Source organism: Cnephaeus nilssonii (assembly GCF_951640355.1).
Source record: "Cnephaeus nilssonii genome assembly, chromosome: 9".
NCBI classification, from domain to species: domain Eukaryota; kingdom Metazoa; phylum Chordata; class Mammalia; order Chiroptera; family Vespertilionidae; genus Cnephaeus; species Cnephaeus nilssonii.
Window position 1 is genome coordinate 82,368,359 of NC_137080.1, and position 23,974 is coordinate 82,392,332.

The following is a 23,974-nucleotide window of genomic DNA, read 5'->3' on the forward strand; positions in this document are numbered from 1 at the left end:
GTGTCTGCTCTGTCGGAAACACCGATCCCTTCTTTTGGAGGAAGACGGCTGGGTCCCACCTCAGGCCCACGGAACCCTGCAGAAAGGCTCAGGCGGGGGTTATCACCATGCGCTCCGGGTGGTCCCCGGCCCACCCTGGTGGGTGGTGAGGATAACGAGGTCTTGCCACTTCCTCATAAAGCAGCCATTGCCGTCTCCTTCCAGAAAGCGCCTCTGGTCACAAAGGAACCCTTCAGGCTGCCTTCCGCGGCCACCCTGCGTGCAGCGTGCAAATAGCCAGCTCGGGGTATTTTGTTTGTTTGTTTGTTGGGTGGAAGTTTTGCTTTGATTCGCATTCTTACAAGGAAAAACAAATAACCTGGGCTGGGAGGGACCCACCTCCGAGGTTTGGCGCCCGCCCGGCAGGATGCACGCCTCCTGCGAGGAGGGGCCTTGAGGCCAAGAGCGAGAGGGAGGGGAAGGGGCGCTGCTTCCCGCTGGCACCTCCCAGGATGGCCCAGGGGATTCCTCCAGAGGGTCTTGGATTTGGCTCCTTATTGAGGCAGATGCTGGCAATTTATAATTTAACAAATGTTGCTCCTGAAATGAATCCTTGGGCGGTCATAAGGAAGGCGGTCGGTGGCCACGTGGCTGGTGGAAGGGGGCAGCTCGGGGAGGAGGGGCGGGAGGGGTGGGGAGGGTCCTGCGTGGGTGGGCGCATTCATTAGTGGAGGGAGCGTGTTAGCTCTGTGGGCTCCCGGTGGGAGGAGCGCCGAGACCACCAACACCATTCCATGTGGGGGAATTTCCCACAGTCTGACCAGAAGCAGTTCTCCTGGCCTGGCCTGGCCTCATATCAAGGCCTGGGGAATAAGGGAACTTTAAAGGACTAATTTGAACAAGAGCTAAATGCTCTTTCACCTCTGGCGACTGCTGCCTCATCCTGTGCAACCAACACTTGTCTTTGTGCCGTCTACACGGGAAGCTCAGTATCTCTCTCTCTCTCTCTCTCTCTCTCACACACACACACACACACACACACACATACACACACACACACACACACAAAGAGCTTATACGTGTTCTGCAATCTCTGTGCACATTACATATCTCTTTAAATCCACAGGGTCATGTACCCATTAATCTTGAAAAAAATGTGCGTGAAGTTGCACGACACCCAGCTTCGCCTGGAAGCGCGATGGTGTATGTGGGGGCATCTACATTGCATCACTGTAGCTGGTTTATAAGGAGGGCTGCACTCATCTGTGATCAGGACCTCGCTTTGGGAAAAGCTTCCCCGCCTCTAGTAGACGCTCCGTGGAGAAGGGCGCTGGGTAAAGGGCATGTAGCATGGGTTCCCCCATATTTGGTAGCCGGGGCTGACAACGACAAGATGTGAAATCCAGGTGGTGTGTGAACCTTCCAACAGAACATCAGACAATTATCCACTTTCCTCGTCAGATCCATCACTGCCCCCCGGGATGGCAATGTTCTCTCTGCTTCACACGAGAGAAGCTGAAGCGTGGAAACGTCCGCAGACCTGGGGCCAGTGACGGGCACAGGAAAGCAGGCTTCCCTCGGCGGTTACGCTCTGTGGCTGCAAACGAAATAACAGTAAAACATGCTCGTAAGAATTGACACCAGGGGTCAAGTCCAGTCTGGTATTCTGAAGGGACCAGCCGCTTAGAGAGGATAATTTGTTGGGGGAAAACAGTTGCTATGCAGAACTTTGGCCCTAAAACCCCTAACCTTCTTTTAAAATGTGCTCTAGAGCTGCCTTTCAGGAGGCACCCCACCCACCTCGGCCCCTCATGAGCTTAGCCTGAGCAGCCCCAGGAGCTAAAGAGACGCAGATGTTTGGGAGTTACCTGTCATGTGACAGTTCATTTTGCTTGTCTTGTTGTCCAGGCCGTTTTCCCATTTGGAGGGACATTTGAGTCCCCTGGGGGTCTTGCTCCAATGCGGACGCTGATGCAGAGGGTCTGGGGGTGGGGTGGGACCTGAGAGCTCCCAGGTGACTCTGCTGCTGCTGCTGGTCCCGGAGGGGCTCGGGAATAGGGTTCTGGGCAGCAGTCTCCATGTGGGAATCTTCATCATTACTGTCCCGAGAGCCCGGCTCCGCATCCGGCTCAGAGCAGGTGCTCCATGACATTTGCTAAATGAATGAATGAACCGTAACTCAAGCACTTCACGATGCCCCTACCCTGCCTGCTCATTACCTGAGAGGTGTTGGAAGGGCCTAACCTGACTCTTCAAGGTCGGGGCACTTCTTCCACGCAAGAATGAATTCTTGCATATAATTCACTTTTAACTTAAGGTGGTTTTTAAAAACTATGGTGAAAATATTTTATCTAGCCATGCCAACAACAAGAACAAAGAAGACACACTCTTTCAAACTCTCCTTTGGGGTGATCAAATCTGTATCAACCCCCCACCTAGATTTTGGGAAGCATAGAATCGCATTGTTAATCTGCTACACTCTTACTTCAAACTTTGGAAGATGCAAGACTCAACATAGTCAAAGCTGTGCAACTAAAACACCCAGTGAATAATAGCTCCTCCCCGCAGACTGTAATCTGCGTGGGGCAAGTGAGGGCAGCTAGAGAACTGCTCTAAGCAAGGGGGTGGCGGGTAAAATTTCCGCATGTCCGGGGAATTCTACAAAAGTGTCAGCCACCCCCGGCCCCTGTGGAGCCTCCCCCTAAGGCTGCCCGTCGCACTGTTAGGGAGAAGGCTTGGTCTGGTGGGGCTGTGGTCACGGCAGCAGAGTGAGAGTGAAAGGACGGGCTGAGCCTGCAGAGAAGACTGCAGATTCATCTCAGATGACTTCCTCGGGGCGGAGGCTGAGCCAAGGACGGTATTCACCAAGCAGACTGTTTCCTTGCAATCCGAAGAAGTTATTCGCAGTTTTGTATGCTTTGGTTCTTATACACCAGCATCATCATGAATTGCACCTCAGAACCACTCACAGCATGCCAGGCACCGTTCTACGCCCTCTGCAGGCATGACTGACTGTAACCCTACATGCCGGGCCGTGTTACAATGTCCACTTTGCAGCTGAGGAAACTGAGGCACACGAGGTTAAGCAGCCTGCCCAGGCCAGTAACATGGCAGAGCCAGGACCCCAACCGGGCCGCTGGTCCCAGGGTCTGTGCTCTTCATACAGTGAATAGAATCCATTATTTAAAATGCATGTGGTGCTGAGTTTTTAAGCAAGAGTAGGTAGGTCATTTAGGAAACTGTGATCAAATCAGGTCATAAACCAACAGATACTAACTGAACAACTACCAGGTGTGTTTCCCTAAATACACTCAACAACCCAGCTTCCCCATTGGACTCAGCAATCCTGGACGGACAAGGGGCACCACACCTGGCCCGCAGTAGGCTCTCCGTAGATACCAGTTTAACAAATGAAAGGATGGGCAGCTGGCAGCAAATTTAGGACAGTCACAGAATGACTAAAGCCAGTAATTATTTGAATTTACAGTTGTGGTGGCAGGGTGGCTGTTTTTAAATTTGTTAACGGCTTTTGTATAAAAGATGTGGGCCTTTGAGGATGAAGCAAGACAAAATGTGGTTAAATCGTGTCAGCCTGAGTGGTTGGAGGAAGCAAGGGTGGAGAAGAAAAGTCTCTAGGCCTAAGCACTGGGACAGAAGGACCCCGCCCCCCCGCCACCCGAGGAAGTTAGAATCTCCCCTGACCAGCTCATTCCAAATGTTTGGACATCAGCACTTAACCTAATCTATGGCCTGATACTTAAAAATAACCTGTTATAAAGTCACCATAAAAAACTCACAGTTTTCAGCCTTATGCAGTCTGCTACATAAACTACAACCAGCATTAATAGCTTCAGTCAGCATTTATGTCGTTCTTTCTATTAGCACAATGGGTTTTACAACCATTTATGAGTTTCTGGAAAGCCTAATAGAAAACACACATACATGTTCCCTGTGAAAGACACAGGAGAGGTTTTTTAAGTTCACCAGCAGGGGTCGCCACCGCCCCATCGCTAAAGCCTGGGCGGGCTCCCTAATAGGGAACACATTCTCTGCCAGTGGCTCCAGCAGCAAGCCTCCCTGGCGAGTTCCTGCAGTTTCCTCTTCGGGTTGGCTCCACTCAGAGTCAGTCCCTCTCTGTCTCTCCTCCTCCTGTTGGTAAATAAACATCTGGGGCGCTTACCTGGTACAGGCTGTGTACACAAAAGAAACCCTCAATGTGAAGACCTACGTGATTATCTTTGCCTTCAAATTTACTATGGCTTTTTAGGAGATCCAGAAAATTATCTGAATCTGGAATTGCCTATACTGTCCATATTTCCCTTCATACTTATAAAAAAGTCTTATGAAGGACACACTGAAGTCACCTTAAATTCTTCACCATGCTGGTGTTTTAAACGCAGCCGAAGACTTGCCTTTAAAAACATGTTTTGTTGTTGTTATTGGGAACAATATTTCTGAACATAGAGCAAATCTCAGATTGATTTGTGGAGCTGTGTAAAAACTACGATTCTTCACAAGGCTTGGGGGTGGAGGGAAGCGATATACTTAAGCTATACAGAGATCAGTGTCTTCCTCTAGAAATCCCTGAATTTCCCAGAAATATATCAGTGTCTCATTCACTCCGTGATTCTCTCTGCCAAAGGGGAGTGGGGCATCCAGCAAGGTCCTGTATCCCAATCCACCGGAGTTGTAAGACTTGGATCCTGCCTTGGGCGTAAAGAATCATTTACTGGCCTCTTACTGGAAAGAGCCATGGCAGTTTGTCATTTAATTCACCCTCCCATTCAAGGCCAAAATCCTTTCTAGAACAAACAAGCAACAGCCACAGCAGCATGAGCTGCCCCTGCGTCTCCAGCCCGGCTGACGCAGCACGAGGGAGCAGGAGGGAATCTGGAAGCTGCCGTTGCAATTTGCTTTCTCATAAATGGCTCTTGGTGTCCCCACCTTTCCTGTTTGCACCCGTGCCTAGAAACCGAGACCCGCGGGAGCCCCTGGGTCTTTCACAGCCCCCGCCAGTTCGGCCAGATCCTCCCTTGGGCCGTGAGGCCCAGTCCAGTGTTCTCGGTCTGATGCCAAAGGTGGACACCAATTCTCCAAACTATCAGACCAAGAGCATTTGACACACCCACATAGCCTGGAGAGAACAATGCCAAACCCGAAGAGGAGATTCCAGGAGACTCGGGGTCCTGGACATGCTGGGAAATGCAAGGGTGAGCTCCATCCTCTCCGCTCCAGGATTCTCCTTGCACCCGGGAGCTCTGGGAGGCTCAGACAAGCTCCCTTCAGACAACTTCTGCCTTGAGCTGCTCGCTTGCTCTTAGACGTTCACTCACTCTCCCCTTCCTCCCCATCCTCTCACTAACTTAAGTTCTACCACCATACAGAAGTCCCCATCTCCTGTGAGGTCCCACTGTGCACCGGACTCTGAACAGGTTTAGCAACAACTGTGAACAGCCGTCACCAGAGGCAGGGTTCCCATCCAGGTCTCTTGGAGATCACATTGCACCACTCGGCTACCATGTCTGCTGTCATAAGAACTCCCAGAGAAGCCTGGGGTAGGCCTACCTGACACCCCCACCCAAGCTCTCTCTGTCCCTTCCTTGATGATAGTGACCTGCTAACACAGCCAGCAGGCCCGGGCACACAGCAGAGGAGGGCCAACCAGACCTGAAAGAAAGCCCCATCTCCTACAGCCCTGCTTTTGTTTCTGCCTCAGCCTGTTGTAGGGATGGGCATGGATACTGTCTTAAGAGACAAAGGGACCACGGGGATCAGCCACCCCTTACCTGCTCTGTTCCACAAGGGTCGCTATGGATCAGAGGGTGTGACCCCCAGTCTCTGCCTGGTTGGTAATTTTGCCTCTGTGTGGTCATTCTCACATAACCCAGCTATAACTGGGCCACCATACCATGTCTTTAAGGACTTTTCCCAGGAAGAAAAGCTACATGACTTCAGTTCCCCAACCTGGAAAGATGAATGGGGATCTTTACCGAAGTTTCTTAGGGACAGGGAATTACACTGCCCACCACCACGCCAACTGTCCTCACACTTCCCTTAGAACATCTGGGCTTTGCCTCAGAACAGCAGCATCAGCCTTTCTGCCTCCCAGGCCCACATCTCCTCTTGTCACCCCTCATAACGCTCCTGGGCTTTGCTGCTGCTGCAGCCCCGCCTCTCCCCTGCACCTTTGGCCCCGGGCACCTTGCCATTTGACCTCTCTCAGATTCTAAAGGAAGGCTGCTTCCTCCCAAAGGTGAGGGAGAGGTGATATTATATTCTTATTTCATTTTTCCCCCATGACATTATCATTCATATTTAAAATGATCAAATGTCAGTATGCTCATACCAGCTATGGTCATCTTTGTATTTTCTCTCCAAGAATATAGGATGGCAAGAGAAATATTTGCTGTTAGCTCCCTTGAACCACCACTGTGCTTTTTTTTTTTTTTTTTTAAATCCTTTGGTTATATCGACATGATTTCAAAAGAGAAGATGGAAAGTAAAAACTTGATTCAGTCCTCCGGGTATTTCTCAATATCTAGATAATTCTTTCTTCATAGGCAAAACCCAAATGCATGTCTCACTTTCCACCCAGGTGTTTTGCTGTCACACAGACAATGTGACATCATGGGTCCAAGTACAGGCCGAGTTGAGAGTTGGTATTTGTTGCTGACAAGTGATGTGAAGGGTCCTGGTAGGCTCTCTCCTTGTGGTCCCAGTCATGGTCCCTGTGAGCACCAAGAACTCCTGGCATCAAGGCATTCATAGCAGAACACAAATATGTTATCAAACAAATTAGCTGGAAGTTCCCGGCTGCTGTGGCTCCGTTGGTTGAGCATCATCCCATGCACCAGGAGGTTGCCGGTTTGATATCTGGTCAGGGCACATGCTCAGGTAGTGGGCTTCGTGTTTCTCTCTCATCAATGCTTCCATCTCTCTCCTTCTCCCGTCCTCCCTCTGAAATCAATTTAAAAATGTATTTTAAAAAATTGGCTGGAAAGTAGGGCATAAGGAGTGACGTTATGATGGCTGCATTCTTGTCAGGGAAACTGGGGTGAGTGGGAGAGGTCTGTGGCATTAAGAGAAGATGGCCGCCAGGGAGCCATGGGGTGGTCCTGGCACCCAAGCGATACCTTGCCGAGTGGAAGAAGTTTACATTTTGGAATCCAACAGCCTGTTTTAAATCCTGATTTTTCTCCTAACTCATATAGTAGGGTTGCTATTTTTAAAATATTTTCTCTTTGCCTTTCTGAGTTCCTGATTCTAATCTGCCCTAGGCATCCATCGGCCCCATGAGAGATGAGGGTTTCTTTAGAGAAATTCCAAGAAAGAAAAAGAAATTCAATATTTAGCTTCTGATATTCAAAATAGCATTTGCAACAAGACAGTAGCTTTGCAAGCCAAGCTATTGTCTTAAATTTTCTTTAGTTCTTAATTTTAGCACATTAAGAGCCAGGCCCGGAGGGCTCCGCTCAGGGAGGCTTGCTGCTCTGTGGCTGACATAGGAGCACAGACAGTAAAGGCCACCCCTCTGCCAGGGGGCTTGGGGATGAAGGAGAGGAGGCAGGCAAGGGCGCCATGAGACTAGAGACATGTCCGTACAGCCCCATGGGGCTCTTCGCTCCGTGTCCTTCCAGGGTTTTGGAGGGAGGCCAGCAGCCCACCTCTGACCACACTCTAGGGGCAACACCCCGTGGTTACTCCAGAAGGAAGTAGGTTCAGCGTAACTGGGAAGAGACACAGGACTCGTGTAACCTTCCCCAGACCTTCTACCCCGTGGGTCCCAGGACTCATAGCTCCAGGGTGCCATGAGGTCACAGGAGACTCCTCCCCACCCACCCCCAGGACTCAGGGAGAAGAGCAGACAAGGAGACTGTCTGAGAAACAGCATTTTTATGCAAAAGTGACTGGGAATTCTCTGGGAATTCCCATTCGATTATTACCTCAGACTAAATTATAATCCAGAAGACACATTGAAGTTGTTTTCCCACCACCCAGGGGTGGGGAGCTTGTCAGAAAACCATACAGTTAAAAACAGGCAGGTACCTTTTCTCTGTACGCCAGGAGTGGTTTGAACAGTTTGCTTGCACGTATGAGCCTTGGATAAGTCCAAGATCCGTTTCTTTGTGACATGGAGATGAATACAAAGGCACATCTCAATAGCTTCACTGCGTATTTAAATGCTAGCTGGCGTAAGCATCCCGGTGGGCCACCTCAGACGTTCAGTCAGTGCATTTGTTGCTGGTGCTGGGGAGAAGAGGAACCCAATGGAGCAGAAGGTGCTGGGCCTGGGACCAGCCCCCATAGCCGCGGTCTCGTCCATGGAGAGTTGGATAGACCCCCATCCAGCCTGCAGATGTTGTCAGAGGGGACCCTTGGTTCTTATCTCTCTCAAGTTCACAAGCCAGGGAAACTGAGCACAGCACCCTGGGCCCCCAGAGCCATGCCTGTCTTTCAAAGAGCACCTTTGGCATCTGCTCTGCTCCGAGGAAACGTGAGTGAGGGGTCTGCATGGCCGTGTGCCGATCACGCCCGGGTGCACAGAGCTCGCCAGCGACCCAGGGCTGAGCTGTGCTTGTTAGAGCCTTTAGGAGGCAGAGCTGGAGTCTTGGCTCCTGGGTCCCCATTCAGCCTCCATGCCCTGGTAAGAGTATACTATTTTCTTAGCTCAAATTGCCATTCCCAAGTCATTATTTCTCTATGACGAGAAAACAATATTGGGTCTTATGTAATATCAACCTCAATGAATCTGGAAGCGATCATGGAATGGGTGGATATTTTTTCCCTCCTCAAAAAAGAGAAAAATAAATTTGAGATTGTTTGCATATGGCTGAGAATATTTATGAACTATTCCCCCTTGTTTCCTCATCCCATATTTTACCCAGTGCGTTTGTGTGTGGTACAGAATAAATCTTTATGGGAAGGGGTGGAGAGAGGAAGAAGCAGTTAAAGGCCTGGGTATCCATCAAGTGCCTGGGATGTTAGTGGTTCTGAGTCTCGGGGTCCCCTGCCCTCAGGCTTGTTTGCTGCGGTCTGAGGGTAACCCATCCTGCTATTCAGAAGAAGTTTTTGGAGAGAGGGCTTTACATGCAAACACTGAGGGAATCAACATCCTCCGGTTCCTCTGGTTGCCTTTATAGCTCCTCACTCTCACCAGAGCAGAAAGTTCAACACCAACGGTTCCATGGCCTAGGTGCCGTCGGCGAAAGAGATAATTAAGTTCCACGGATGCCAGACTGAGCCAGGGTCAGAGCAGTGAGTTGGCAGGTAGGACGGAAAAGACCTGGCAGGCAATGTGTTGGCGCTGGCACTTGTTATTCGATAATAGGCAGCATGTTAGCACACAGGCCTGTGGGTCTATTCCCTCTGGCTGTGCCTCTCAGCACGGCTTGTCCCTGAGAAGAGTCCCCAGGGGCACAGGATCAGGGCCATGGTTGTACATTAAATCGGCAGAAGCAGAATGGCCATCTGGCTGTTTATTTCTTCCTCGGGGGATCGGGCTTCACACTGGAGCTTCTCAGAATCTCTCATTCTCTGCCACGCCTTGGATTTTTCAGGAGCACACTGACCAAGGGTGTGGGGTGAGGGCCCGAGAGCAGGGTGACTGTCACATTTGGTGATGCAATGGCAGTAGCTGTCATTCATTCCCACCATGGGCCAGGCACTGTCCCTGCATAATCTGAGTTAATTTTCACAGTGGCTGCATGAGGGGTAGAGATTATTAGTCCCATAGTTGAGATGGGAAAACGGAAGCCCTCCAAGAGTTGAGAAACTCACCCCATATTTAGTAAGTGCCAAGATGGAGGATGTTTCCAAGATTTTCAGGATCAGAAGCCAATGCAATACATACTAATAAATAATTTTAACCTTTGCACTCGGATGTCGAGTGTGACTCGACACGGTTAGCATCGGTAGCAGCTCTTTTTATACTCTTTGAATGTATCAATAATTTGAAATATAAAAAAATCCAAATAAATAAGTTTGTATGAAAAGAAACTCCAGTTTTTTATTCTACTGCCGCGCTTTGTAAAATCTGGGGTATTTAAAAAATTAAATCCCGAGTAGAATAAAGGAATCGAGAAAAAAGCAAGCGAGTGCAAAGGGTTAAAAGTCAACTTCAGGGTCTCGGAAGGGGTCCACACAATTATGGGGCCTTTAAGCGTAAGTCTTAGCAGCCTCACAGTAAATCCACCCTGGGCAGGGTCAAAGTTTAAGTACAGGATTAGCTCCAGGCCACATGGCCCCATTCCCTCCTGCCTCATCTCCTCTTCTCTCTACCGTAAGGACCACCAACTGCACCTTCACATTCTGATCCAAACACACAGAGAGAAGTGATGAAGCTGACACACTCAGGACGGGCCACCGTGGTATGTCACAGTTGTGACATCAGGCAACAACCATGCCCATTGCCAAATTTTACCTCAAGAGATCACTGGAGAGACAGTTTAACTTTTTAAAAATAGTTTTTAATTTTCAAACACAGTTAAGTACAATATTATATTAGTTTCAGGTGTACATTCCAGTGATTAGACATTTATATAACATACCAAGTGATCCACTCCTCCCCCTCCCCCCAGATAAAACTAGTATCCACCTGACACTATACCTAGTTATTACAATGTTGACTATATCCCCGGTGTTATACTTTACATCCCCATGACTATTCTGTAACTACCCAGAACAAGCCACCCAAGGAACTCCCATTGCTATCTTGGGCTGGGCCTCTTTCACCAAATGACATGATAGTTCCCAGACCCGGTGATTTGGGCACAGATTTGAGCAGAGGCCTGCTCAGGGCATTTGGAATCAGAACCTGCAATGTCTCATTCCCTTCATATGTCTCTTCCCCTTGGATGATAATCAGTTGGTCAAATTTCAACAGGCACTCTATTAGATTTTTTTTCTTTCTTCATTTTAATTAAGATTTTATCATAATCTTCCAAACTAAAAAGGGTAGAGGATTTAAGGATGCAAACAAACCCAACATAAATCACAAATCCTTGAAGGGCGGGGAGGGAGCATAATAAGTGTTGTTGGGTACCCACCCTCAGCTATTGCCCTTGAATAGGCTTGCAATCCCATCCCAGTCTAGACAGTTACTAAGGGGAATACAAGCATTTCCCCGAGCCCTGCTCGCTCCATTCTCCCAAACTGGAAACACAAAGCAGATGATGAAGTTCAAGTTCAAATGCCACACCAGGGAGAAGGAAGTATTGAGAAACTATGTCCAACCTCCAGTCTGTTTTTAAACATTCCAGTAAGCATTCGATTCATTTATCTTGGGCTGGTGTCATCTCATTGTCTCAAACAAAAGGCCTTCTGTGAAAAGACAGACTCGGGTTATGTGAGGAGTGGCTAACAGGAGGCACATTGGGGAAACTCTGAAGGAGAGACAGTCCCCAGGATCTTCCTCCCGGGACAGCACCTCCCATTTATCCTCTAGAGTTAACATCAGGACTGCATCCTCTGATCTCAGCATCACGCTGTAAACCAGAGTGTGGGAAATACAGCTGGTGGGGGCTGAAGCTGATGAAACGGGTGGCCATTGAGTGACGCGGCCAGCCACCTCCTCCAGCTCCCTGCTCTGTGCTCAGGTGGGCAGTTGCCGTGTCAGCGCTCCGTGATGGAGTGGTCTGTGCGATTCTGGGTGGAACGACTCAGTGAGAGTGAGTTCCTGGAGTTATTCTATTGAGTATTTTGTTCTGCTCTTGTGACTAAACCAATGAGTGGAGAGATAATTACTGGGTCAAGACTGTCAAAGTCTTCTGCCACCTTCTCTTCCTATAAATGTTCATCCTCAGAGCTGCGGCCTTGGCAGGTTTCCCTTCGGCTGTGATGGCACGTTCCCGGTGGAGCCCGCCGCCTGGGCCCTGGCCCTTCCCTTTTGGACAGCACTGATTTTTAGAGCAACTCAAGCAGGCCTCCCTGACACCCACTGGTTCTCTGGGCGCAGTGCCAAGCAGGGGCCCCCACTTTCCTATGTCTTGTCCTCCAGGAAGCCTGTTCCCTCCCTCCTCAGGTTGGGTTAGCCATGGTCAATGCTCCCTCAAAATCTGGTGCATATCTCTGTCCTAGGGCTGCTATTACAGTTATTAGTAATTTAACAGGCCTTTCTTTATGTAAAGGTATGTGGGTTAATTGTGGAATATTGGGAAAATATACATACACAAGAAAGGAAAATGAAAGTTGACTGTTGTTACATCTTCCGAAGATAAGCACTAAGCTCTGATCTATATGCCAATGATTGCATATCTATCTATCTATCTATCTATCTATCTATCTATCTATCTATCTAATCTATCACCTATATATCATCTATCTGGCTATATTTTTAAAAAGGATTAGCTAGTGTCTACTGTTTGGTCAAGGTCTCCTTTTTCAGGCCACTTGATACTCTTCTGCATCGTGCTAATGGCTGCCAGGTATTTGTATTCGGGGAGCTGGCAGTGTGACGAGGGGAACCGGATTCGGGGTAAGCCACTTTACTGTGAAGACTGTGGCTGTAACCAGGGGCAGGGATGACTAAAGACCCTTCTTTTGCTGTCCCACGCCAGCCCTTGAGAGAGGCCTGAACAAGGCACTGAAGAAACTGGATGACTACCTGAGCACCCCTCTGCCAGAGGAGATCGACGCCAACACTTGTGGGGACGATGACAAGGGGTCCCGGCGCAAGTTCCTGGATGGGGATGAGCTGACCCTGGCCGACTGCAATCTGTTGCCCAAACTCCACGTGGTCAAGGTAAGAGACCTCTGCCCACAAGTGCTGGCCAGATCCAACTCCATCTGAGACTGGGGTTACCTGAGTGGTTAAGTCAAGGACAGTGCCACCTGCTGGTTGAGAAGTCACATGAATAAGGACCCCAAGCCAGTCTCCACTGTGTGCTGGCTGTATAGCCTCCCTGTATAGTTCAGTTTTCACCCATAGATTGCTTATTTCTAGGGTTGTTGGGAGAATAACATGCATGAAGTGCATGTTATTATAAGGACTCGAAATATAATAGCTGCTATTGCGTTATCATGTATAGTTATATAAAGTCCTGTTACTCCAAAGGCCTGTTCCTTGCCTCTTCCTCACAGGTTTCCACTGGCCACACCCCCCACGTCTGTATTAAATGTGCTTGCATGTGCACGTTTTCTCTGTGCACAGACCCACCTTCTCATTCGCGCTAGCAACCCCTTAGGGCAGCATGCGACCTCTTCCTCCTCTATCAGTTGAAGGGATAGAGGCTGCAAGAAGGGACATCATTGTTTTACTATTTTACTTTCTGACCACCTTTGACAGGCAGTGTAATCCTTTCCTAAAAGAATCTTAGGATCTGTGATTTGGAAAGAAGGGAATTCCGAGGTTATCCCATACAATGTCCCTTCCCAAACTGGGCCACTTTCTGTGCATCCGTAACAGCTGTGACAGGCTCCTGTGCATCTGTGGCCTCACATTTCTGATGATGAAGAGCCCTCTGCCTCACAAGCCAGCCCCACCACTTTGGATAACTCAGATGATTAAAACAGCATTCCAAGTGGCCCCCTGCTATCCGTTATTCTCTGGAACAACATGGGACAGGGCTGTTCTTTTCATCTCATTTGAAGACAGCAGCGTGTCCCCCAAACTTCTCTAAAGTAACACTTCTCACACCCTTTTTTGACCCTTGTCAGCCTGAAGAAAAATGCAGTGGGGTCAAATTAGACTGTTCTCTATTTGTACACGTGTTTATGTCTTATTGTCTCAGACAATAAGCTCTGTGAGATAGGGCCTTCTCTAAGCATGATGATGGGCATATAGTGGCGGCCCTTTAAGAAATACCATTGGTCAATTGTTTTATCATCTAGTTGTGTCTTTATGATACTCAGTGTCTGTCTACCTCTCACTGAGAAGAATCAGATTGAGTCATTGATCAGCTGGGTATCTGCCTGTCTCTTCCAGCTGAGGTCCTGGGCTAGATATGCAGGCTTCTCTCCAATCACAGCACACACCAGTTTCAGTTGAAATCACTCAGCTGGGTGTGCACTGGTGTTCCCATGGGCTCGGCCTGAGCTGAGCCTGGGAGGGAATCATGCACAGCAGTGCGGATGGTCTGGGCAGATACAACCTATCCATAGGAAGACACTTTGGGTTCAGGGCCAAGCCAATGGTCGATGGTGGGTCCAGCCAAGCGACATCCTTTGAAGTTATTAAGTAGCGCATGCCCCACTCCACTCCCAAAACATCCTTTATTCTCTTTTCCTCAGGAACAAGTGACACCAGTAGGGATGATCTGACTCCAGTTCAGTCATACTGTGACACAGTGATGTAATGGAAAGGCTTCCATTCTAGAAGTCAGGAGGCCCAAGTTCTGGTCTTATATCTGCTACCAACAGGCAGCATGAGCTGGGGCAGGTCATTTACACTTTTTGGAAGTCATTTTTCTCTTGCTTAAAAGAAGAGATATGGATTCTATTTCTCCTCTCTTCTTCTTCTTCTTCTCTCTCTTCCCTCCTTCCTTCTCTCTCACTCAAACATGTGCTGACTACCCGCTCAAGAATCGCTTGCTGAATAAGGTAAACAAATGGCTCTCCTAGGCCCTGTGCTTCATCCTGTAATCTCTTCAGTTCCTCCCAGCCCTGAACGACTGTTACGCCCCTGTCCTTGGAAGAAGTTCAGTGAGTGGTTCACTGGGAGAGGCTGGGATCAGAGGAGGATGGCCTGCGAGCCTCACCTCCTGTCTCCTTGGATTTCTGCTGATCCAGCTTATCAGATCCCAGAGACCTGGCAAACCTCTGAAGTGTAGAAAGAGCGAAGGGGAGCCAAGTCAGGCCTCCAGCTTGGCTTCTGACGCCAAAACTTAATCTGGGCTGTGGGAGCTAACTGTTTTCATATGAAAGAGCAAATTCAGAACATGAGCCTGGAAGTCCCTGCAAACGTCAGAGCTTCCTGTGCGAATCTCACCCTCTCACTCTTATGTGCGCTCTTCTCTCTCTCTTCTCTCTTCTCTCTTCTCTCTTCTCTCTTCTCTCTTCTCTCTTCTCTCTTCTCTCTTCTCTCTTCTCTCTTCTCTCTTCTCTCTTCTCTCTTCTCTCTTTCTCTCCTTTCCTCCCTTTCCCCCTCCCTCCCTCCTGGCTCTCTTTCAGGTTCATCTTCATCCATGGAAGCCAAGTGGCTCTGGCCCAGGTGCTTACTGAGTGCCTGGTTTGAACTCTAATTGTCTGGCTCCCTTCTAGGTCTCATCTCCCCAAGTGAAGCCAACACCTGAGGAAACAACCAGTTTTGTGACAAAGGCGGGCACACAGATTCAGGCAGGCAGGACATGGCGGGCCTTTCGTAGGCTCCACTGGGGCCCTCACCTGGGGCTGTGATCTGTCCAGTTCCTGCAGCAAACAGGAATATATTTTCATAAATTGCATTTCTTCTGTTTTCAAGCTTATAGTATATCCTTTAAATGCTTGAGGATAAATTCCAGCTTGGAGAGACCTGAGGCTGCTCAGTCCATCAATTAGTAACCCACGACTCCTGCATGGATTTGCTCATTAGCCAAGACAGCCTCTTCCAAAGGCTTGTGGGCAAACCCAAGGGGCCCTAACTTGCAGGGATCAGAGACCAAGGAGAAGTGGTGGTGGGCGCTGCCCCAGCATTCCCTCTTGGTGGGTGTCATGCTGAAGACCCTGATTCCACTGCCTTTCCTTATTAGCCACACCTGAGCTGGACAGAGCAGGAGGGGGTGCCTTCTTCGGTAACTACACAAAACTGATAATTATAACTGAGAGATTTTTATATAAAAAGGTAGTAAGTACTGAAGAACTAGGAAGACAAAACGAACAATGAAGTTCTACCTTTGGGCAGGAGGTACAAGTGGAAGAGGTTGGAATTATTAGAGACTTTGATGAGGGGCCTTGGACCTCTGAGGTGGGGCGCTGCTCAGCTGATGCTGGGGGCCAAGTTCAGAGGACGGCTGGTGAGCCTGGGACCGAACCTCTGCAGCGGGACCACTGTTGGGTGCTGGCCTTTCTGAGCTGGTGTGATGACACAGGTCCCATGTGCTGGCAAAACAGCAAACTGGATGCAGCTGCTGTTACAGGAGCAAACAAGACTGGCATGAACAGGAAGCCAATAGGAAGGGGCACCTCCCTCTATCCTCCTCCACCATCACAGGCTTTATCTCTAGCGCCCCCTATTGGTAGAGCCTAACAGGGAGTCACAGGCAAAGCAGAGGTGTGATTTGAGCAGTCTTAGCCCCAGCATCACAAAGAAGCAAATACAAGGGTGTGTTTGTAGAAAAGCAACAAGAGCGGCATAACTGGCAGTGGAGGGATTCCGAGGAGAGCTATTCCTTTCACCTTTCCACAGGCCTGAGTGGCAAAGTGGAGAGAACTGTGGATTAGAAAGCAGGGACTATAACAAATATTAGTGATTACTCTGTAATATTGGTTGAATTAATTGTTTTCCTGTGTCACATTGTGTAAGCCACCAAATCTCTGGTGGCTTCAGTTTGCTCATTGCTAAGGATCTTCAGTCTTTAAAATTAAGCAATTTGATTACATTTGACACGAACCACACTTTGATGTTGGGATAGCTGGGGATGGTAAAGATGAAATATAACTCTTTATGGAATCCCTGCTTATTTAACCTCTTTATCTTACTTCTCTCATCTGCAGAATGGAACTATAATACACTCTGCCTTATAGTTATTTAGAGATTTAAGTAGCTTGCAGAGTGCTCATAGCAGTGCCTGGAGCAGAGCACATGGGAAATAAATGTTTGCTATTGTGGTTACTCTTACCAAGAGCATTGTTGAGATTATAGAGGGGCACAGAAATGAAGAAGTTGTGGTTCCTGTCCTGCTCACACCTAGGGAAGTGAGAGAGAGACACTAAAACAGTGACTGTGATTCAGAGTAGAACAGATCTCAGTGTTGTAATAGAAGTTCAAAACCGATGTAGGAGAATGGAGGGGGAAAGGAATCCTCCTTGGTAATATGATATCTATGAGGCTGAGCCTTTCATGCAGTGGGTCGTCATTGTTCGCCACTCAGCACAGCTTTCCGGGGAACCCTGCACATCACTGGCAGCAAAATGAGGTGAAAGCCCATGGTGGCTGATCTGGGGGTTCTCTGAGTGGGAAATCCTGACCACTGGCCCCTGTCTCAGAAGAAAGCAAGGGAAAGAGTCAGAAGTCTGTGCTTTAGGAGAGAGAGAGGTGACCCTGTGCTATCCCCACCCCAGCCCCTGCGGGGATAGAGGAAGGATCAGCTAATGTGCAGGCCCTCGTGCCCAGTAAACATAAAGTATTCAGAACTTTCAGACATTGCCAACACAGCATTAAACCAAGAGCATGAGGCCCCTATGACCGCACAGGCCACATGTCTGTGAAGCCCTCTCTGACTTGTGAGACCTGATAAAAGAGACCACCCTGCCCCTACCTATGAAGGAATGCATGCAAATGGGTAAAAGGTGGGTCTCAATGAATTATAATAGTATGTCATGTTTCTTGAACACTGAGTCTGAGTCAGCCAACCCTCCAAGCATTTATGTGTGTTAACTAAATTTATGTGTCTCTACAGTTCTCTCCACTTTGCCACTCAGCCCTATGTAAGACCAGTCATATTATTACCTCTATTTTAGAGATAAAATAGAGGTAATAATAGGAGAGGTTAAGTAACTATAGTCCAAGGTCACACAGCTGTTAAGTAGTGGAGTCAGGATTTCAGATCCAGTCAGTTGGGATCCAGAGCCCATGCTTTTAACCACTATGCAACTCTCAACACAAACACCACTTCCCGAATGCCCAAGTTCATGGCCCCCAGTGTGGCGAAGTAGGGAGAGAACATAAATCGCTTTGTTCACTCCCATATCATACCTGGAACCTAGATATACATTCAACATATAACTTACTTTTTATGTTTTTACTAGAAGCCCAGCGCACAAAATTTGTGCACTCAGGGGAGGGAGGACCCTTAGCCTGGCCTGCGCACTCTCGCAGTCCAGGAGCCCTCAGGAGATGTCTGAATGACAGCTTAGGCCCCCTCCTTGCTCAGTCCCGATTGGCTGAACCCCAGCAGCAGCAAGCTAACCTACTCGTCGGATTGTCTGCCCCTTGGTGGTCAGTGCAGGTCATAGTGTCTGGTCGATAGGTCTCCTGTTTGGTGGTCAGTGCACATCATAGCGAGCGGTTGAGCGGCCTTAGCATATCGTTAGCATATTACACTTTGGTTGAATGGACGACCAGATGACTGGACACTTAGCGTATTAGGCTTTTATTATATAGGATTCTCTTCTATAAATAAGGATGCTTATGTAAAATAAAATGGATACGGAAACATAGAAAACAATTTGATTATAATTACACTTCTAGTCGTCATATATATTTCTCCAAATATCTTGTACTTTAAACTTAATGATCTACTTGGAAGAGTTCTCCAGGTCACTGGAATTCCCGCTACAGCATCATTTTTACTGGCTGTCCAGGATACCATTACCTTTATGTATGATAATGTGTTCATTCAGTCATATGTTGCTGGACATCTGTGTTGTGTACCATTTTTTTTTTGCCATTCCAAACAGTCCTGTGATCACATACGTGTAGCTAAATCTTTGTGTACATTTATGATTATTTCCTAAGGAAAAATCCCTAGAAGCAGAATGACTAGGCCAAAGGGAAAATTATATTAACTTAAGAAATATAAAATAAACTAATGCAAACCAAAACAAAATACAGAGGCAGCACTGGCCCCTTGCATCACACACACTTTGCTGCTGGTCCAGTGTGATGCATAGGGGGGTAGGGGGGTTTGCTGTGCGCACATCCTGAGTCGCACCCTAACACCTCTTCAGTGCCTTGCTTCCTGCTCTCACACCATCTCTGTTGTAGATTGTGGCCAAGAAATACCGCAACTACGACTTCCCGGCAGAGATGACAGGCCTGTGGCGGTACCTCAAGAACGCCTATGCCCGGGACGAGTTCACCAACACCTGTGCCGCTGACTCAGAGATCGAGCTGGCCTACGCCGACGTCGCCAAGCGCCTCAGCCGATCCTGAGCACGGCCACCTCGGCCACCTTGCCCCATCACTGCTGCAGAACTCAGCTTCTCCCAAAGGACTCCTCTTCACAGACCCCTCTCCACTTTGCCTCGGGACACGTCTTTAATGGTCAGGCCACGCCTTGCTGGCATCATTCGAACTCCAGCCTGCCATCTTAGTGAAGGTCAGCGCCAACCCATCTGATCACACAGGACTCCGCAAGCAGAAATGCTAGACCTAGTCAAGCTCTCAGCCTTTGGGTCCCGTCTGGGTTCAGCGTATTTGGGGTCAGTGTTGCAGAACCCACATACGGGATTGTCACTGGCCCCTTCTGCCAATATCAAAATATCTCCTCAGATGCATTAGAAACTTGCAACGCCCTGTTCTCTTCCTTCCTCCTCTTTGTCCGTAACTCCGAGGCCAAGGACAAATGCCATCTTAGTTCTTATTACATACAGATCCCCTCCTCTTAGGGGGTCAGAGAGAGTGAATGGAGCGGGACCGAGCAGGCTGTGGATTTTGACATCGGGCAGACACACCTTGAGTCACTCACTACTTTCTGACACTCCTGGACACTGAAGGCCAGACTGGAAAGCCACGTCAGGCCCAGTCTCGGTTCGCTGCAGTGCTCTGACGGTCACAGTGCCATCGTGCACCTGGCTGACACCGACCTCCGTGTTTATGCTGTCCAGGCCTTGCCAGGAAAGGAAATTGGCATCAATTCCAAACTGGGGGACGGGGACGGGGAGGGGAGGGGAGCAGTGTTGATGCCAAAAGGCCCTCGGGGGTCTACCAGCCATGGGGTTTGCCTGCTTAGGGGTAGTTGCTTCCTTGCAGGTTACATGCCTGGGTTTGACTATGTTTATCTACAAGTGAATTTTGGTCTGTGAGAAAGTAGAAGAGCGTGGGCGGTGGAGGGATGGGTGAAGATTAAAAAAATCCTTTATGATGCTCAATGTTCCCTGGAAATTTTGAAGACAGGTCTTCTCTCTCATAAACTAAGTCTTGAACTGATGTTGTCATGTAACTACCAACCTTATAGCAAAAACCCAAGAATTGGCCAAAAATGACTTTGCAGGCTCTTCAGGTTGTTCCTGGATACGGATCTGCCACCTGGGGGCTCGCAGGCAGCCGCTCCGGGCTGATCCAGCCTCAGCCTCCCCTGGGAGAGAGTCACAATGAGGAGGTGGCATGGTCATGGAACCTTAGGAAGAAAGTCCATGAGCTTTTCTGACTGGGAAACCATGCGGTTTGAACTTGAAAAAAACAGGTATGCCCATCTGGGTTAATGTTCCTACCACCTGACTCAACAACCAGATGAACAAAAGGAAACTATTTTTTTAGATAATATTGCTCTCCTAAGTCGTTCTTCTTGAGTTTCGCCTCCTTAAAATCTTACCCTGCTTGAGTATGGTGACCAGTGCAGAGGAAACTAAGAGAAATGAACTTATCATCAGCTCCCTCTCCCATGAACGCCCTGTGTGAGGAAATCCACTGCCACAGACCCTCACCTTCAACAATTCTCCCTTCTGTGTTGCCTGCCGGTGGAGAGTGAGGTTCCCAAATGCCGGAAAGCCCCAGGACTTGACTCATTGCTCAGGGAGGGCAGGACAGCATGGGTCCTCGCCATACAAACATCAACAAATTCCAGCCCAAGCAATCCCCAGAACTAGCTGTCTCCAGGGATCTCAGGAGAAAAAGGGAACCCCTTGATCAGAGCAGAGGGGAGAAAACAGGGGGTCTCCTTCAGCCCACTGAGGAAGAGGAAATTGCTCAGTAGGACATTTTATAAGCCTGAGAGTTTTGAAAAAGCAGAATGAGTTGATTCATTTCCACCTCTAAAGGATCCTTTCCACAATTCCCTGGAAACTTGTTTCTCCACCCCCTCCAAGGTGTTTAAAAAGGAGAAATGGTGAGGAAATAGTCCTTTTACCATCAGGGAAAGCCCCCACTGGCCTTCTGGGGGATGAAAGCTTGAATGATCCCAGGAGGCCTTTTAATTAGTGTGAATTCCTTCCCCAACCTTGGCAGCTCAGGCCAGGACCCTAGAGGCAGTCAGCGTTCCTGAGCCCCTACGTGGCGCTGTTCTAGAAGCACATTCGGGGAACAGAGAAAACAGGGAGCCCTGGCGGGCCAGCTCCCCCAGAGGTGTTGGCACCCACTAACAACCCTGACTTGGTACTCAGAATTCCAACAACTGGCGAGTCTGTAAAAGCAGTTTTTAAAAACAAACAAGCCAAACCAAATCAATATTGTTGTTTCTAGATGTTCCATCCGTGGCTGACTCAATTTTACATAAATAACTAATAGGCATGGGGTGGGGGCAGTTACGATTAATTATAACCATTTAAAAAAGGGGGAGGTGTTAGAGATGGAAAGATGCTTAATTCAGGAATATCTTTTTATTTCAACATTAGATTATTATATAATGCAACTATTGACTTAGAGATTGAAGGTCTTATGGCCAGATTTATCAGAGTATTTTTAAATAATAATAATAATATAACCTTCTGATTATTTTTTTTCAAAAGAGATTTTTCTTCAGCCTTCTGAGGCTAGGCCATCACCTTGTCATATACACAGCAAATCATCTCCCAGCAAGTGTGGTAGGTTCTTAGGTGTCCCCAGGACCAGCTCACGGAGTCTTGAAGGTTTGCAGTTTGACCCCACACTCCAGAGTTTTAAGACAGGAGGCAACCCTTGTCATGGGTCCCGAACAAACATTGCTCCCACAGAAAGCATTTCAGTGGCCCAAAAAGGGTTGAAATCCTGTTTTTGTTTTTGCTTTTTTAAATTTATCTTCCGTGACTTTCACGTCACTTTCTTTTTTGTTCTTTCTTTTTTGTGAGGGACAGAGGCAGAAACAAAAGTCAAACTCAATGACTATGTTGAATTTACTCAGCACTGCCTACCTCTCAGGTTGGCCCAGAGTGAAGATATTGGGTAAGATTTTAATAACTCCGAAAGATGAGCTGGGTAAGTAAAATCTTGACTGATCCAGAGCATAGTTCCTTCTATCGCTGGCCTTCATCTCTTGACAAAGGCAGTCAAATAATTGCCCGACAATTCAGAATCACAGGCACGAGTAGGAGGATCTTGTTTGAAACGAGGGATACAGCTACCTGGCACGAAACTAATGCCTAGAAAAATGAAAAACACTCCATCGGTTTCTTTGGCCACAGGATTTCAGACTAAGCTCAGCTTCCCAGGACACAGCGCTGTCCTCTGTGTCCACTTCTGCTGGGGGGCCAGTGAGGATCTTGAATTTTCATTAGAAAAAACCCTATTTTCTAGCATTTGTCAAATGAAGCAACAGAAGCTCTTCACCACACCAGTGCCCATTGGCCACTTTGCCGACAGACAATACAAAACATTGTAGAGTTGTCACAAAATGATCACACCTGGAAAAGACCCTGAAGATCCCAGAGTCCCAGGAATCAGCAAGGTCTGGAAAAAGAGAAGTAAAAGGGAGGCGGAGTCAGGAAGCTGCAGGTCTATCTAAGAGTTTTTCATTCTGAGAAACCAGTGGGAGTCTGAACCTAAAATTAAATTGGCCCAGAGGCAGCAGATAGCCGGGAGGGGCCTGTGAGTCTCAGCCCCTGGCCTGGAGCCATCTCAGGAGCCGAGTGGATTAAAATGACAGAGTCTCCGACCTTGGAAAGGTGAAGCTTTAACTCATAGTTAAACTTAAGTCCACGATTCCCAAGGGCTCACTGGCTTAGTTTTGTGTCTGACATTAAAAAGAATCTTAAGCATTAGAGAAAGAAAGGTGCAGGCAAAGCACCCTGGTTCTGATGTCAGGAGCACTGGCCTTGGGCCCCTTCTGCACACAGGCCTATTGTCTTCGTTCATTGCTCTTCAGCCCTCAAACCAAACAGCAGGTGCCGCCTCAGGAAGGCATGCTCCTCTCCCTTTGTCAATATTCTCCTCCCAGCTTAGTTTCAGGACCCTTTCATTTCATAATTAGGTATGATTCACGTGTGCACAATTTTATTTAATAGTACTGAAGGAACTAGATCCAAACCTTCCCAACCAAACATAAGATAAAAGATGGCCTCACGAGAGGGTTTGGGCTAATCTGTGTGTCTACAAAAGCAATCTGTTTTATGGCGAAACATAGTTTTAAGGAACCAGTTATCTAAAGTTTATTATATGTAGCTTAAGATTTCACAATATTGACTATGCATGTATTTAAAATATAAAATGCCCAGCCAATGTTTGAATTTGTCTTACTTTCCTGACCACCTGGTTGTCCCATTTGATAAGCTGGAGAGTTAACTAATTTAGCAAAAGATGCCTAGATTTTAGGAAAGAACAAACATCTCATTTAATAAAGACACTTGATTTTCTCAAGACCTTTAACTGTGGTGATCAAATAACAGGACTTGCTTTTCAGCCTTAATGAATGTAAAATGCCTTTTAATGAAGATATTGCTGAGTGTTTTCCTCATATGAACCGGTTATAAATTTGTTTTCCAGTCTCAATTGATATTGATTGATTCAAATAAAGTTGGTTTATTTTCAAATATTACCAAAGAATCATCAGACTTCTTTCTTAAAGTGGGGAGATCCTGTGCTGTTTTGAATGACAAGTATGAAATACTTATTTTTTCTAAATAGAGGCTTTTTATTTTATTTTTTATTATAAAAGAACATACAAACTTCTGGTTATAAAATAAAATTTTTAAAAAGAAAATATGTCCATTCTCCTTAAGAATTAAAAACAGATAAAAAGAAAAGACGGAAGAAGAAAAGGAAAAGCAAAAAGCCATCCAAAAACGGATTTTTATTTTAGCAAAGCTAAAATTCTATCATAGTACATGGCTAGGTAATAAATAAATAAATAAATAAATAAATAAATAAATAAATAAAATCCTGATGCTCCTTCATGTTTCTCATTTCCGTTTCCTGTCTGCATTGTAGGCCCCTGGGTAGGCTTACAGAGACAGTCCAGGAGTGATTTAAGAAATACTGTATTGCCCTGGCTGGTGTGGCTCAGTGGATAGA

The 23,974-nt window shown here is 47.6% G+C and overlaps 1 protein-coding gene across 1 annotated transcript in view; it reads left to right on the forward strand.

Moving 5' to 3' along the window:
• The window catches only part of CLIC5 (chloride intracellular channel 5), a 93,539-nt gene extending 70,033 nt beyond the window's left edge, over nucleotides 1–23,506 (forward strand). Inside the window, exons 5-6 of the mRNA XM_079780293.1 lie at nucleotides 12,534–12,718; nucleotides 18,818–23,506. Of these exons, the coding sequence (XP_079636419.1) occupies nucleotides 12,534–12,718; nucleotides 18,818–18,985 (353 nt within the window). The 3' untranslated portion in view covers nucleotides 18,986–23,506. The remainder of the gene's footprint in view (nucleotides 1–12,533; nucleotides 12,719–18,817) is intronic.
• Nucleotides 23,507–23,974: the final 468 nt, after the last annotated feature.